General features: G+C 32.5%; 2 protein-coding genes and 1 long non-coding RNA gene across 5 annotated transcripts in view; 2 read left to right on the top strand and 1 right to left on the bottom strand.

Annotated features, from left to right (window-relative positions):
* Mrpl52 (mitochondrial ribosomal protein L52) overlaps window positions 1-14,286 on the top strand; it is a 105,018-nt gene that overhangs the window by 80,713 nt on the left and 10,019 nt on the right. The gene's annotated exons all lie outside the window — the stretch shown is intronic.
* Window positions 1-14,286, top strand: part of Sk2 (Sphingosine kinase 2) — a 28,922-nt gene that overhangs the window by 11,010 nt on the left and 3,626 nt on the right. The window contains exons 2-6 of one of the 2 annotated variants that reach the window (XM_072007415.1): window positions 1,830-2,181; window positions 5,748-6,116; window positions 6,943-7,193; window positions 7,475-7,567; window positions 8,188-8,327. In XM_072007415.1, the coding sequence (XP_071863516.1) occupies window positions 1,830-2,181; window positions 5,748-6,116; window positions 6,943-7,193; window positions 7,475-7,567; window positions 8,188-8,327 (1,205 nt within the window). The remainder of the gene's footprint in view (window positions 1-1,829; window positions 2,182-5,747; window positions 6,117-6,942; window positions 7,194-7,474; window positions 7,568-8,187; window positions 8,328-14,286) is intronic. The other variant, XM_072007416.1, reaches the window with a different exon arrangement.
* LOC139989266 (uncharacterized) lies at window positions 579-7,700 on the bottom strand. 2 transcript variants are annotated; one of them, XR_011800301.1, is made up of 4 exons: window positions 7,686-7,700; window positions 5,724-7,586; window positions 1,734-2,174; window positions 579-1,083 (listed from the first exon to the last, which is right to left on the bottom strand). It is a non-coding gene; the product is annotated as an uncharacterized lncRNA (long non-coding RNA). The 2 variants fall into 2 exon arrangements; XR_011800300.1 differs by lacking the exon at window positions 579-1,083 and having other exon boundaries at window positions 2,091-2,174; window positions 5,724-7,349; window positions 7,441-7,586.

Raw genomic sequence — 14,286 nt, 5'->3', positions numbered from 1 at the left:
TTTTTGTCAAATTATATAAATAAAGCTACGAGAAATGATATAAGATGATATACGTTTAATTCACTCCAAAAGTTTTCTCTCGACTCTCAGACCTTTTATAGTTGGTGTTACCTTATCTGTACTTTCACTAGTTGCGTTTAACGATCCATAACTCCTAGGTTTACGTAAATACAAGCAGAGCCTGTTTAAATTGCTGCTCAGACAGAAAATAGTAACGTTCGTAAATTTGGTAACCTATTTTCTCCATTTTTCTCCCGGAAATGTAGGCAACACATTTTTCAGAAAATGAACTTTTTCGTTCTATAAATTCGATCGAACACAAATTTTTTACGTTGTTAGGTTTTATATAAATAAACGCAACCATCGGTATAAAATCTGTTTTGCAAAGTCGTACCAAATATTTATTTGACTATACCACACATAATTTTAAAAAATTTGTTACTATGTACTTTTATAAAATCAGTTACCCACATTTATATAAATATTTAGTAGTAAGCTTATTCCAATGATAGTCCATACATCTCGATTAATTAAGAAATGTTCAATTATTATCGCAGTAATCAATTCCCTTGTTCATCTTTTATCGTATTTCAATCTCAACTAATTGCGAGCAAAGGAATCCTTCATGTAATTCAGAATTATTAAATAGGAAATATAATTTTATAAAAATGCATAAATTATAAGCGAATTAACCAATAATCGTATATAATTAACAGAAAATTGTATCGCAAATATTTTACGCAAAAATAAACAGCATACTTCATGATAAAATAAAAACTAGGTATACATTAAAATACATTTGTAAGAAATTATTCAAGATAATCGAACACGACTGAACTGCAGAGAAATCTCTGCAAAGGGGTTTGCTGCGGTGGCGTCTGCAGGGGCGTCTTCTAAAGATTAAAACACGCTCGTTGCGTTACACGTCACGTAATCATCCAGGGGTTTCTTGCTTCGTAGAAATTTTCTTTACCCTCGATTAACTTCTCCTTATTGTACGAGATTATATGGCCAAAGATTTCTCATAAAATTTTCAAAGATATTCTAGACCTCAAGATTAACAAAATACAATCAAACTCGGGTCTGAAACATATATAGATTCTAGTCTTCTACTGTAAAATTGAGAAAAAATATTTTAGCTTTTAAAATTAACGGAAAAGTTTCAGTAAACATAAACACGAAGACCACAAAGAACCAAAAAGAAAGTAAAGCCAATTTTAAGTATAGCATGAATTACTCGCGTGACTTCGAAGCTGAAATGATTGTCAAGAAAACGGTCTGTATTGCAGCACTCAGGAATTGCAATGACGTGCACAATGTGCCTACGGTTTCATAAGAAATCACCCATAAATTGTACGCGTAACACGAGTAAACGTGATTGTATCTTGATACATTACCAACTAAACAAGTCAAATACTGAAGAAATATTTTTAGAAAAATTAATACAAAATATATGACATAATATAAACTTGGAAAATAATAATAATAGTCTAACTTTTGACAAAAGAAAATTTCTGTAATATATAAAGAATTGTTTCTCCTAAAGTAGCAGTCTCCGCTTTCATTAGATTCATTCATTTTTTATTAAAAAAATCTTTTAGTTTTTTGAAGTTATGAAAACGTACCACGGTTAAGAATAAAGCTATAACTTAATTAATTATGAAACTAAAGTTAAATGATAGTTTTAATATTTGAAACATAACTAAATCCTAATTTTCAAAATCATCGCTTACATTACTATGATCTTCAACCCGCCATATGACATTGCGGCGTACAAATGAAAAAAGAACAGGAAAAAGGAAGCAAAAACTCCTTTGAATTGATTGCAGCGTGTCCAGGTGAACAACGAAAGATTCTGGTGTTGCTGAATCCAAAGTCGGGTCCAGGAAGAGGTCGAGAAACGTTCCAGAAAAGGATCCATCCGATTTTATCGGAAGCTGAGAGGCCTTATGATGTTCACATCACCAAGTGTCCCAATTACGCACGCGAGTTCGTGCGTACGAGGGACATCTATCAATGGAGCGGGCTGCTGATGGTCGGAGGCGACGGTATCGTGTTCGAAGTAGTAAATGGGCTTTTTCAAAGGCCTGATTGGGAGAAAGCTCTGAAGGAATTATCCCTTGGTGTGATACCCTGTGGTTCCGGTAATGGTCTGGCGAAATCCATCGCGTACGCTAAACAGTAAGTCTCTTTTAGGATCATCCGGGTTCGTGATTTATTTTATGTGTCTGGCTCGGTCGTTCCGAGGAAGTCGTTATTTCCGCCCGCAACCGGCTCGTTCAGTTTATATGCATGCTCGTAGAAAGGCGTTTCTGCAATTTCGGCAAACGATGGATTTGTTTTAATAATGATTTTACTAAAATCTTCGACAAAATTCTTCTCACTCGTATATACCTTGTATTTATGTATTATAGAATTTCTGTACTGTTTAATTAAGTTCAAATATATTAAATTTAGTATCATGAAATTGAAATATACAACCTGATAAAAAACCTGTTTTATTGGCAAATAAGAATATTCTTTTTCTAATCATTATATTTTGTAGCCATCTTTTTGTACTATATAACGTACTGTAATTTTACACTATCCTTGTCTCATTCTTTTAATTTTCTGTTGAAAAATGTTATAATCTTATACCGTTACCGTGCTTCAAACATGTTGTTGGACGATAGAATGATAGTTATATGTATGTTACAAGAATGAAATTATTTTAGAAAGCACTTAAAATAAAAATTGAGTGATTTGATAAATAAATTGTTATAGAATATCGAAGATCGCATAGAGAAAACAGATACAGGCGTCATTTAAAGAAGATATTAGTAAGCGAGTGCATCAATCTGCACCATATTGGTTCATTGTATCGAATATTGTTGCAGAGCAAAGGGTTAATTATACACATGTGAGCGACATAACATCGCTTAACAGGCATCACTGTTATCAATTTATTCTGTGAATTAGTATGAATTTCGCGACAGGCAAGTTGCAATCTTCGAACATAGGCATTGTTACAAGCACATAGTCTGTATCATTTATTTTAATTTTCCTTAACTTTTAAACAGAATTTTAGGATAGATAGATAGGATAAAAAAGATTTAAATAGAATGAAACTAATTTTCATAAACGAAAATTTATATGCAGTAATCTATTTATCCTTTCATTAATACATACATAAGATGAAATATTCAAGGTCTACTGGCTTAGATTTATGATACGATGATTAACTCGGTGCATTGCAAATTTTCCGATCAATGAATTTGTAATTTTTCAGCAGCTATGACTAATCTACAACGTGATAAAATTTCATGTTTTTAAGGATCGGACGATAACTCGGATGAGCACCGTAGACTAACGATAAATCGACCTAATTTTCGTTTAGCCATTAAAGCGTCGAGGACTACACGTGCCCCTGCATTTTTCGTCAAATTCAATTGCTTTCATTATCTTTCATTTAGCTTTTCCTCTCATTCATATTTCCTACGTCATAACAAATTTCTAATATCTATCCCACATCATATTCATAAAATGAATCATGAAACTATAAAACGATTATGATATTATCATCGTTTTACCGACGTTAAACATTTATTGAAAATATTTATTAGATAAAAAATTGCAACAAATTATAAAACTGCAATATAATTTTAAACTCCTATTTATTTTTAATTTCCTTTAAGTAAACTTATAATGTAATAACATTGTAATATAACGATTGCATATATATTTGTTCTTTGAAGTATTATCGAGTAGATAGTATCGAAATAAGTATGCTATTATTTCTTATGAAATAGCTGACGCATATTAGAGTAATCAGCATCAAGCTAACAAGAAATTTGCACATTTCTTGATATCCGTGGGTTTCATGCCTATTTAAAGAATCAGGTGGATTTTTCCGCTTGTTAACTGCTCACCTGTTACCGTCAATAGTCGTAAAAAATTCGTTAAAATGTTGTATAACTAGACGATATATGCGATAACGAGATATAAATATGTTTTAGAAAAAAATATTCATATACTTTTGTATTGTTATCGTTTATCATTATCGTTACTGTTGTTAAAGATGCGTAAGCCACTTGTTGAATATCTGTGCAATAAAGAGTAAAAAAAAAAAGTATTGCACAGTCAGTAACATTCTACGCTATAGTAGATATATTGAATCTTCATGTCTGAAAGCAATATTGTTCTAATAATTTAAAAACGATCGTTTGTTCATTATATTTTCATTAATATTTTTGAAATTAAGAAACCAATACTTTAATTTCATGAATATTAAAAAAAAGTAAGTTGCACATTATAAGATAATAATTATTTACATTAACTTATCATTGTAATGAGAGAACTACATATGTAGTTAGTATCAGTCATCGGGTGACGTTACGTATCTTATGTAACTTAAGAGAACACTATCATATCGATGTAAAACTAAAGCGTTTTTTACTCCCGCACGTTTAATACTAATGTGTTTTAACGTTTCAATGTGTTTCACCATCCTTGAAGTATACTTTCCATTCTGTAATTATGATCATATCAAGCAACAACCGAGATGAGAAATACCAACAACAATATTCATGGTATATGGTACAGATAATGAAAGAAATTTGCATGATCGAAGAGATATTTAACGTAGAATATCTTTCGAACTACATATGTAGCTTGTTGATGACGTTGTACACAAGTCGATACCTAGTACGTGAGTCTTTAATTTTTTGTTCGAACTTTGTTCTTTAATTGTAACGAGAGGTAATGCGTTGTAAATGACCTTGTTTCATTTCATTCGATATCGGTCTTTATGAACACGATTTTGGTTTCTCACAACACTTCGTTTTATAAAACATACGCTATTCTATGAGTCATTTGAAACTACTATTCGTTTCGTAAAATTTGTGTTGATTATCTAGGAAAATTATAGACTTTGCGGTTTAATTATTGAACATTTCTTTTCCTATAAATGACCCCCATCCACACACATACACACACAGACATATGTAAAATTTGTAAAATGTATGTGAAAGAAAATTAAATATTACAAAGCTCCAATTGAGATTATTCTGCGTTTCCTGTTTTGAGCACATAGCTTAGTATCGATTTTACATTGAGAAATAGAGGCAATTGGATGAAACGCGACGATAACGACAAAAAGTAGTTATTTAATACGCGTTTAGCGAAAAGAGAAAAATTGTAAAGGAAATTTCATTGTTACAAAATTACAGTAATTATGATATAAGGACGGAAGAAAGACGCCATTTTCTTGATGCAGCATTAAAATAAACTAGATAGTCGATCATTATTCTCTTGTGGTCATCCGTAATATTATCGATTCTTAGTTACAAAACACAAACAGCTCCAAATTTCACATTTCATTTTCGTACACAGAAAATTAAAAAACCGAATAATTATATTAATAATAATAAAATTAACCCTATCGTTCTCTTTAGCATTTAAATATATCACCCGAAATAGATTTTATATCTTTCAATAGATATTACTAAAATAGAGAAATATTTGGTGTCTATATTCAATATAATTTTACTTACCTTATGTATACTTCACGTTTTTTATGAGATAAAGTACCCTAAAAAAGAAAACATTTGTAACGATACAAACGTATAAAAGAAGTGAGGAGAATAGCAGGATCAATGGAAATCGTGCTATAATTAAATAATTACAATTATTTTATTTAAGAAAAATCGTAATTTGCTTTAAAAATAATAATCATGCGCATTTACCAATAGTAACGGATTCTATTTCAGGGAGCCGTACGATTATAATCCTCTTCTCGTCAGCGCACTGTCCGTGGTGAAGTTTAAAAAGGCACAGATGGACCTGGTACGCGTTGAAACGAGGAATCAGATTCTATTTTCGTTTTTATCGGTCGGCTGGGGTTTACTCGCCGACATTGACATTGAGAGTGAACGTCTCCGTGCAATAGGCGGTCAAAGATTCACCATATGGACTATCGCCCGACTGATAGGTTTGAGGACATACAAAGGAAAAGTATCTTATTTAGCTTGCGATAAAGTACCGTCCGTGGAGAATTTGGGTAATGGCAAGGCCTACAATGAGTACGCACAGGAAACGCAGATATCGCATTCAAGGAGCTGTGGCGATGATTTAGATCGGTACGTTATTGCCTTATCACGCATTACCTCTATTATTTGCGCATGAAAATTGCCAAGTGAAACAAGCATCATGTTCGACAAGATAATTCTTTGACAAAATTCTGAGATCAAATGGAAAAGATGGAGTGAAAATTTTCGCTTAATAGATAACAGACTAGTACGAATACAAACTTCAATTATCTGTTCTTTGAAGTAACGATACTCTTGTGCAAACATCTTATTTTCTCGCAAAGTATTATATCGATTAACGTATTATAAAAGTAGTAAGAAATATGTAAATACACTTGTCAAGTTTATGTAAGTTTATAGAAACTGAAATAATACTTTGCATATGGATGTCTCGAGTTTACGTAACATTCTGAATACATACATATGCATTGTAGTTACACGAGATACGGTCTCTATTAATTTTATATTGACCATGAAATAAGAATATCATTATCACGAAAAAAGATTTACGTAGAATGTCTGTAAAATAACGCAAAATGTCAAACGAGAGATATTTTTGTATTCAGTATCTGGAATATTGGGGAGATTTTATTTGAATTTAAAATGACATATGATATAATTCGTTCAAAGTTTCATCTGCTTTGTGAATTTATTCTTAATAAATCCGATAAAAATAACATCGAAAATAATCGTTTAAAGTCTCAACATTAGGAACTCATAAAAATTTTATTTGTGGTTTGCATTTATCAGCATACAAATTCAATTTTCAAATTACAATATTTTGTAAATTGACGTTTGAAATGTATATTCTTAGAAAATGCTTAAATAATAGTAATAAAATATGAGTTTTTTTAATATTATTCTATCATATGTTTAGATACAGCAAAATCAGTGAATCGAAAAGCTTCCATGATGCAATCGATGGAGATCCTGCTATTTTTGATGGATCTTTTGATAGCTGTGACGATAACGAAATAATAAGCGATAATATCACTCTGGAAACAGAAGCTGAGAGAAGACAGAGGCTAGACAGTTTCTACTCTGCGACATCCGCAAAGTCAACTTATTTTAGTACGGGATCAGTTTCTAGTTACCATAGCATCGATGATACCAATAATGAAGATATTGGTAAGCTTTTAATTCATACATTAATAATTTTCATATCTCGGCGAAACGTTTTTCTTATTGTGTGCTGTTACTCTCATATCATATTTTTACCTTATCTACTTTAAGATGCTCGTTTGTAAACGTTTTATGTATTATTACATATTATGTTCTTAGAAACTAAGAGTAGATAAAAAAATTGGTCTAATTTCTTGATTAATTTAGTACATTACAAGCATTTGAATTAATTTAAAGTTGCTGTACTCTGTACTTCTTCCTAAAATAACAATATGTCTATAATTAAGATCCAGAGAACAGTAGTCAAGTTATGTATGGCCCATCCTCCAGGCTGCCCGCTCTAACTTCAGAAGTATCAAATTCTTGGACGCAAATTGAAGGTAATATCTTTAATAGTTTCTAAAATAACAAATAATAATTTTTATTATTTTTAATAATTCCCTTCTAAGGTAGTAAAAAGTACCGTTAAAATAGAGAGTAATATTTAATGTCTATTACCTAATGCATATGAAATCAGATGATAAGTTACAATTTATGCAAGGCAAATGTATGCTAGTTTAGCCCTTAATAGTCTGCATGCATCTTACGTTGCGTTTCTTTACACATTATGTAATTCGCAGCTTTATCTGCCACGATGCTAAACTTGATAATGCTGGTACACTTGCTTCCCGTTGAAAAATGGCATCGGGAACAGCATCGCAAGGACAAACATTGTTGCAAATAGCATTACTAACCATAATCCATACTTGTACATAGTGTACACAGTTAGCTTGTGAGTAAAGCTATGAAAATGCGTACAATATAAGTAGAACTGGAATATACTAAGAAAATGTGCAAACAAATGTACCAACATTATTATGCCATTTATACAATAGTATCCTAGACTTAAGCGCTTAATTTAAATGATGTTATAATAGGATATTTTAATTTGAATGATATTTTCAATATAAATCAATGAATATATTATTTAATGAATTTGTTTGTGTGCTTGAAATTTCAGGAGAGTTCATTATGGTTCACGCGGCATATCAGTCTCATTTGGGCCAGGATTATTTCTTTGCACCTCGTGCCAAATTGGCGGACGGTGTTATTTGGCTTATGATAATAAAAGCCGGAATTACTCGAGCTAATTTACTCCAGGTAAATAGTTCGATTAAAAACAATGTCTCTGGCTTATCTAATTCTAACTCATTGCCAAACAAATGAAATGTTTTTAAAAGCGAAACGCTTATTAGGTGCTTATTTATTGATAAAGTAATTTAACCCTTTGTGATCTATTCGTTGTTTTAAGTAATACAATGAACTTCCATTTCTCGATTTATCTTAGATATATACCCATATATATAAATTATAAAGAACATTATCATAAAAACATATCTGAGCTATGTTACTGTCACGTCGGAGGCACAAAAGATCGCGAAATTAACAAATCGCAAATGATATCCTCGCGCCGCGGCACGAATGAAACGATTCTTTCACAAATAGGGTGAAGAAAATAGAATTTGATACGCAAAGATCAAATTTATTATAGAAAATCCAACTGAGTAACGGTTACAATATATAGATTCGAAGTATCACAATAGACTGTATTTACGCTCGTTTTGGAAGGTCGCTCTACCGAGGATCTAGTCCCTTTGGAGGGGGTCTCGTTAATCCATTGTTTCAACGGGTGTGGACTTTAGAGTGTTCGGTCTATTTATTTACTAATCAGATGATTCCTTGAGTGTGTGACACTCCCCCCTTCTTAGATTCGCTTTACTCCGTGGAAGCGTATGGTTCTGGTGGGTCGTCTGATTTGGATGACCCCGCTATTTTCATCATCTGCGATGATTTGGTAAGTGACCGTCCTTGGTGCTGATGTTTGATCGATCCTGTTTACTCGAGCGGTAGGACAGAGTATTCTGATACATACATTTTTGGGAAGTGATCGGTGTAGACATTCGAAAAGTTTACATTTGTACATTTTTGGTAGGAATGATAATATAATGGTTTCCTGTCTGCAAAGGCACGAACATCAATCCTTCCAATTTGAAGACAGCAGTTGGGCAAGTTTTGACTGTCTGTTGATTATTAATTAATTTTGACCCGCATTCTGGTGAATTTTATTGCGTTCGGTTGAATTCTTTTAGAAATGTGGATGATTGCTGTTCGTTTACAATATTTGTCTAGGTAGTGACTATCGGCTAAGATGTATTGTTCTGAGTTGGTTAATATCAAGTCAGTTTCCATTATACAGAATTACAGAGAATACAGAGATTTGTTTGAAAGGTATCGGATAAATTTTAGTTATTTTACATTCATTGTGGTTTTCAATCTTGTGTATATTGTTGACAAGGTTTACGAGTTGATCTGTTTCGGTGTCGTCTACCATGCGTTTGATAAGTGCGGTTTGGTATTTCAATTTCTCGCGCACATTGTATAGAAACGAAACCTCGCCGCCTCAACAATCAAGAATTGACTATTATTTCACTTTAATATAATTTGTTCTAATTTTGTACGTTTATGTCTACGTCTAAATACGTTTATTTAAATCATTGATTTTGTTTTGTACAGTTCATTGATTAATTGCAGAAATGAATAATAGAATAATTAGCATTCTATTCTATGTTTTTTTTTTTTTTTTTTTTTTTTTTTTTTTTCTTTCATACAGTAATGTTTAGTAACATTTGATTTATGATATGACAATCATGTATACCACATATATGTATCAATGGTATAAATATATACATAGACATGCAATATTTAATGTAATACAACTAAATTATACGTAATTCTATGGTTTCTTTTAAGAATACTAAGGTGGAACTAGGCGCGATTAAACAAGAAATTATTACTTTCAGAGAGTTCAAATATCTTCAATGTTTCTTTTATTTTAAATAACCTTTTTCCTTGATCTGTATTGTAAAATAGAGTTTTGAACAATTCGATAAAATAATTAGTACATTCTCAATTGAAATTAAAATAAAAATTGAAATATTTTTTTGATTTTTTTTTTTTTTTTTTTTTTTTTGTCGCCATGAATTATCGCTATCTTCGTTATCTGAATCCCATGTAGACCGAGATTTTTTTTTTTTTTTTTTTTCTCTCTCTTTTCTTTTTTTTTTTTTTTCTTCTTTTTTCTTTGTCTATCGCTTTCTTCACCATCGTCATTTATAAAGTCTTCGTAACGCGTAGTTCTGGCTCTAGTGCTTCGTCGTACAGACCGCGAATCTCCTTTTCTACTACGTCGTTTTACGTCAGCAAAAGTGCTTTCATCAGAAGATGTTATATGGTCATCAAAATATTCTTCTTCTTCGGAACTCGTACCTTTAAAATCTTCGTCACTTTCAGGATCATCTTCGCTGCTTATATCGAGACTATTCAGCTTACGATATTTCTTACGCGACAAGAATTTCTTTACTGCTCCTTTGTGTTGTTCTTCTTCTTCCTTATCAATACCATCCTCACATTCCATCTTATACTCTTCATCGCTCTCTTTTTCTGATTTTTTGTCAATGTCATCTTTACCTTCTGGAGCTTCTTCAATGTTTGATACTTCATTCTTAAAATGCAGCTGCGCTTCTTCTTTTTCCGCATTCACTATAGTTGCAATGTCCTTTCCTCTTCCTTGATTTCCAGCTCCCTGAACTGCTTCTACTTCGTCTTGGATTGCAGCATTGATCATGGCATCGTAGTCATTAAATTTATATTTGTTAGCGGATCGTCTTTCACGTAACTGATATACAGGTTCACTTTCTTCACTACTAGATGTTTCTGTACTTGTCGAAGATGATGCTGATGAAGATTCATTATCAGACTCTTGGCTAGAGGCTTTTGATCCTTTCTGATGACGTTGTGATTCATTTTTGTGAAGAACATTATCTAGACTTATACCAACAAATGCTAGTCTCTTCTTTCTTAAAACTTCATTTTCATGTCTTTTCGTCAATTGATCGTACATTTTTAAGCTGTCTCTTAATTTAATCACTAGTAAGTTGTGCTGACATGGAGGACAGAACCAATCACCCTCTGGTATTAACATGAGAGCAGGTCTCAAGCAAGAACAGTGCCACCCTTTATCACAAGAATCACATAAAAGTATCCATTCTGGATGATCTGCCTTACCACATTTTTGACAAGCATACTCATTATCTGCTTCTTCAACATCACTTTGAGCCTTTTGCGCAGTCCTTGCCCTTCTTAATGGCTCTGATTCTTGATCTTTTTCAAGATCACTTTCGGACGAAAACTCATGATCGCTTTTAAAAAGTATAGATCCTTCGCTTTCTATTTCTTCTTCTTCATCCTCTTCTTCATCATTCTCATTTTCATCATCACTACTAGAACCTGAAGAACTCTGCCATGGATTTGCTTCATTAAATTTAGCAGACATTTTCTTCCTTTTCCTTTTTCTACGTTTCTTTTTAGACTTCTTTTCTTTTTCTATTTCTTTTATTACTATTTCCTCTTCGCTTTCAAGCTTTGGTTTCTTCCGCTTCTTTCTTTCCTTTTTATTTGATTCCTTCTTAGATAATTCACTTTGTATTACTGTTAACAATTCATTAACTGTAGAGTTGTTTAAACTTTTTAATTTTTGTATTAAATTGTACCTTTTAGGCTCATCAATGAATGTCACAAAACTAGCTATTTGCAATAAATGTTCCCCAGGATAAGGATTTGAATATAAATATCGTAATGCATTGAGATAATCTTCTCTGTCTGTGTTGGAGATCATAAGATTTGGCATATATGAATCTAATTCAACAGGATATGGAAAATATGCATTAAAATTTTTGCTACATTTTCGATGGGAACTTTTGAAATTTTCTATTTCTTTATATAGTTCTAATACATTTTCATCTACAGAAGTTCTAAAATATAAATAAGTGTCATTTACTTCATCGTCATTTCGTATTTCTGGATAAACACATAAGAGAGCTTTCTTTTGTACTCTATAAAATACTTTGAGCATTTCAACGTATTTCTGATATATGAACTTTTGTATAGATTCTTTCATTACTTCCATTACATTATTTAATAATTTGATTTCAAAATTTTTCCAAATAAATGCCTGTTTCAATAATATTTCCTCGTCATTTGAACATAATTCATCACAAAATGTATTAGAATCTTTCATATATTCTGTGAGATGAGAATTCAATTCTTCTAGAATGGAAACATCTGTGCTATTTTGAACATTATTTGAGATAGTTATCAGAGTATCAGCAATTACATCACTCTTTTTCTGAATTTTTTGTTCTGAGTCTTGTTTCTGCATTTCATTATGTACAGTACTTCTAGAAATGGTATCTTCAGAATGTACATTAATATTCACGTAATTGTGATGGAAAGATTTTTCTGTATTTTTACTTTGAAAATTATATTTTGTAAATTCAATAATCATATCAGTATTAGAATTTGATAAATCATCTTCTTGTAAATCTGATAAATCAACTTCAGATATCACATTTTCATTGTTTTTCTGCCAGCTGGAAGGATTATTGATTGAGGCATCCAATGTAAAACTATGTATAATTTTGGGCTTAGACACATTGTACGACATGATTGTAGTCTCTTCTTCAATCCTTCGTCTATCTGCTTCTTCTTTAATTTTTAATTGTGCTATTCTTCTAGACTGCCTTACAGGTGTTTCATCTTGAGTTAATCCTGTTTGTGTTTCAGGAACAATATCTCTACCTACCTCTAGGCCCAACACCATTTTTCTTTGCTTTCGTTTTTTCTGTGAAATTGGTGTCATATTTAAAGAATCGTTATTGCTTGGTGTTTCATCAAGATGGATCTCAGATGATACCTCAGAAGTTTGAATACTCTGAAATTCAGAATGTTTTGGTCGAGCTGAACGTCCACTTCCTCTATAACGCCTTCGTTTTCCTCTAGGACGTCCTCTTGTTTTCCTTCCAATTGCAACCGAATGAGTAGTACTTTGGTCATCGCTGACATCCTTAACTTCTTGATCTTCTGACTTTTCAGGACTACATTTTACAGCCTCGTCTTCTGAACTTATTGTTACAACGCGATTTTCCTCCACAGATTTTCGCAATTGCTTATCAGGTATTCGTTTCGCACGTAATTTTATTCTTTTACCTCCTATTATTTCTTCATCATTTTGTTTTGCAATTATATCTTCAGAATTTGATTCATGGGAACTATTACGTCGCTTATGGGATACTCTTGGTGATTCAGTGGAATCCAGTTTCCATCCATCATAAACAAGTTCAGATACGGGTTTAACCCGTAAGCCTATTTTTGGAGTAGAGATATCACTCTGCTCGTTATCGTTTAATTTTTTAAATGTATCATCGTCAGTACATGCTAAAGGATCCATTTCCTCGGGAACTGTACTGAATAAATTTTCATTGTCTACTTCCATTGAATCGTCAGATGATACAGGGACTGTTTTCGTTTCGATACTTTGAATTTCTGAGCTCCTTTGGTCAACACCGATTGCTAAAGCCGTGCTCGTGAGCACTTGGTCAGTTTCGATGTTGTACCTTAGTTTCATAGCCTTTGCAAGGCCTCGTATTTCTTTGGCCTGATTTCTATCACAAGTTTCCACGAATTCTATTATATTCTTAATACTTTGATCAGTATCACTTTTAAGGTTTCTGAACTCGTGAGTAAGAATTTGAAGTTGTTCGATCACAGTCGCAATTTCGCTCTGCTTTACCGTACTCATGTCAGTTGGATTCATCTCGATAGACGCGATATTTTCGGAAGAGTCACTATCTTCAGAACGTATTTTGGGTTTAGGATTTCGATAATATTCGAAAACCAGCTTACCGAGATTCGTAGATCCTTCTTTTGATCAAAGAGGTGACCGTGGTCCTTCGCTGTAGAATCCGTAGACTTCCCTTTGAAGTTTCCCCTTGATGCGATGAATGGATCGTGGCAGGATCGCCAATTTGTCACGTCGGAGGCACAAAAGATCGCGAAATTAACAAATCGCAAATGATATCCTCGCGCCGCGGCACGAATGAAACGATTCTTTCACAAATAGGGTGAAGAAAATAGAATTTGATACGCAAAGATCAAATTTATTATAGAAAATCCAACTGAGTAACGGTTACAATATATAGATTCGAAGTATCACAATAGACTG

Source organism: Bombus fervidus, chromosome 7 (assembly GCF_041682495.2).
Source record: "Bombus fervidus isolate BK054 chromosome 7, iyBomFerv1, whole genome shotgun sequence".
NCBI lineage: Eukaryota > Metazoa > Arthropoda > Insecta > Hymenoptera > Apidae > Bombus > Bombus fervidus.
Note: the sequence above shows the minus strand (reverse complement) of the source record. Positions and strands in the feature narration are given on the sequence as shown.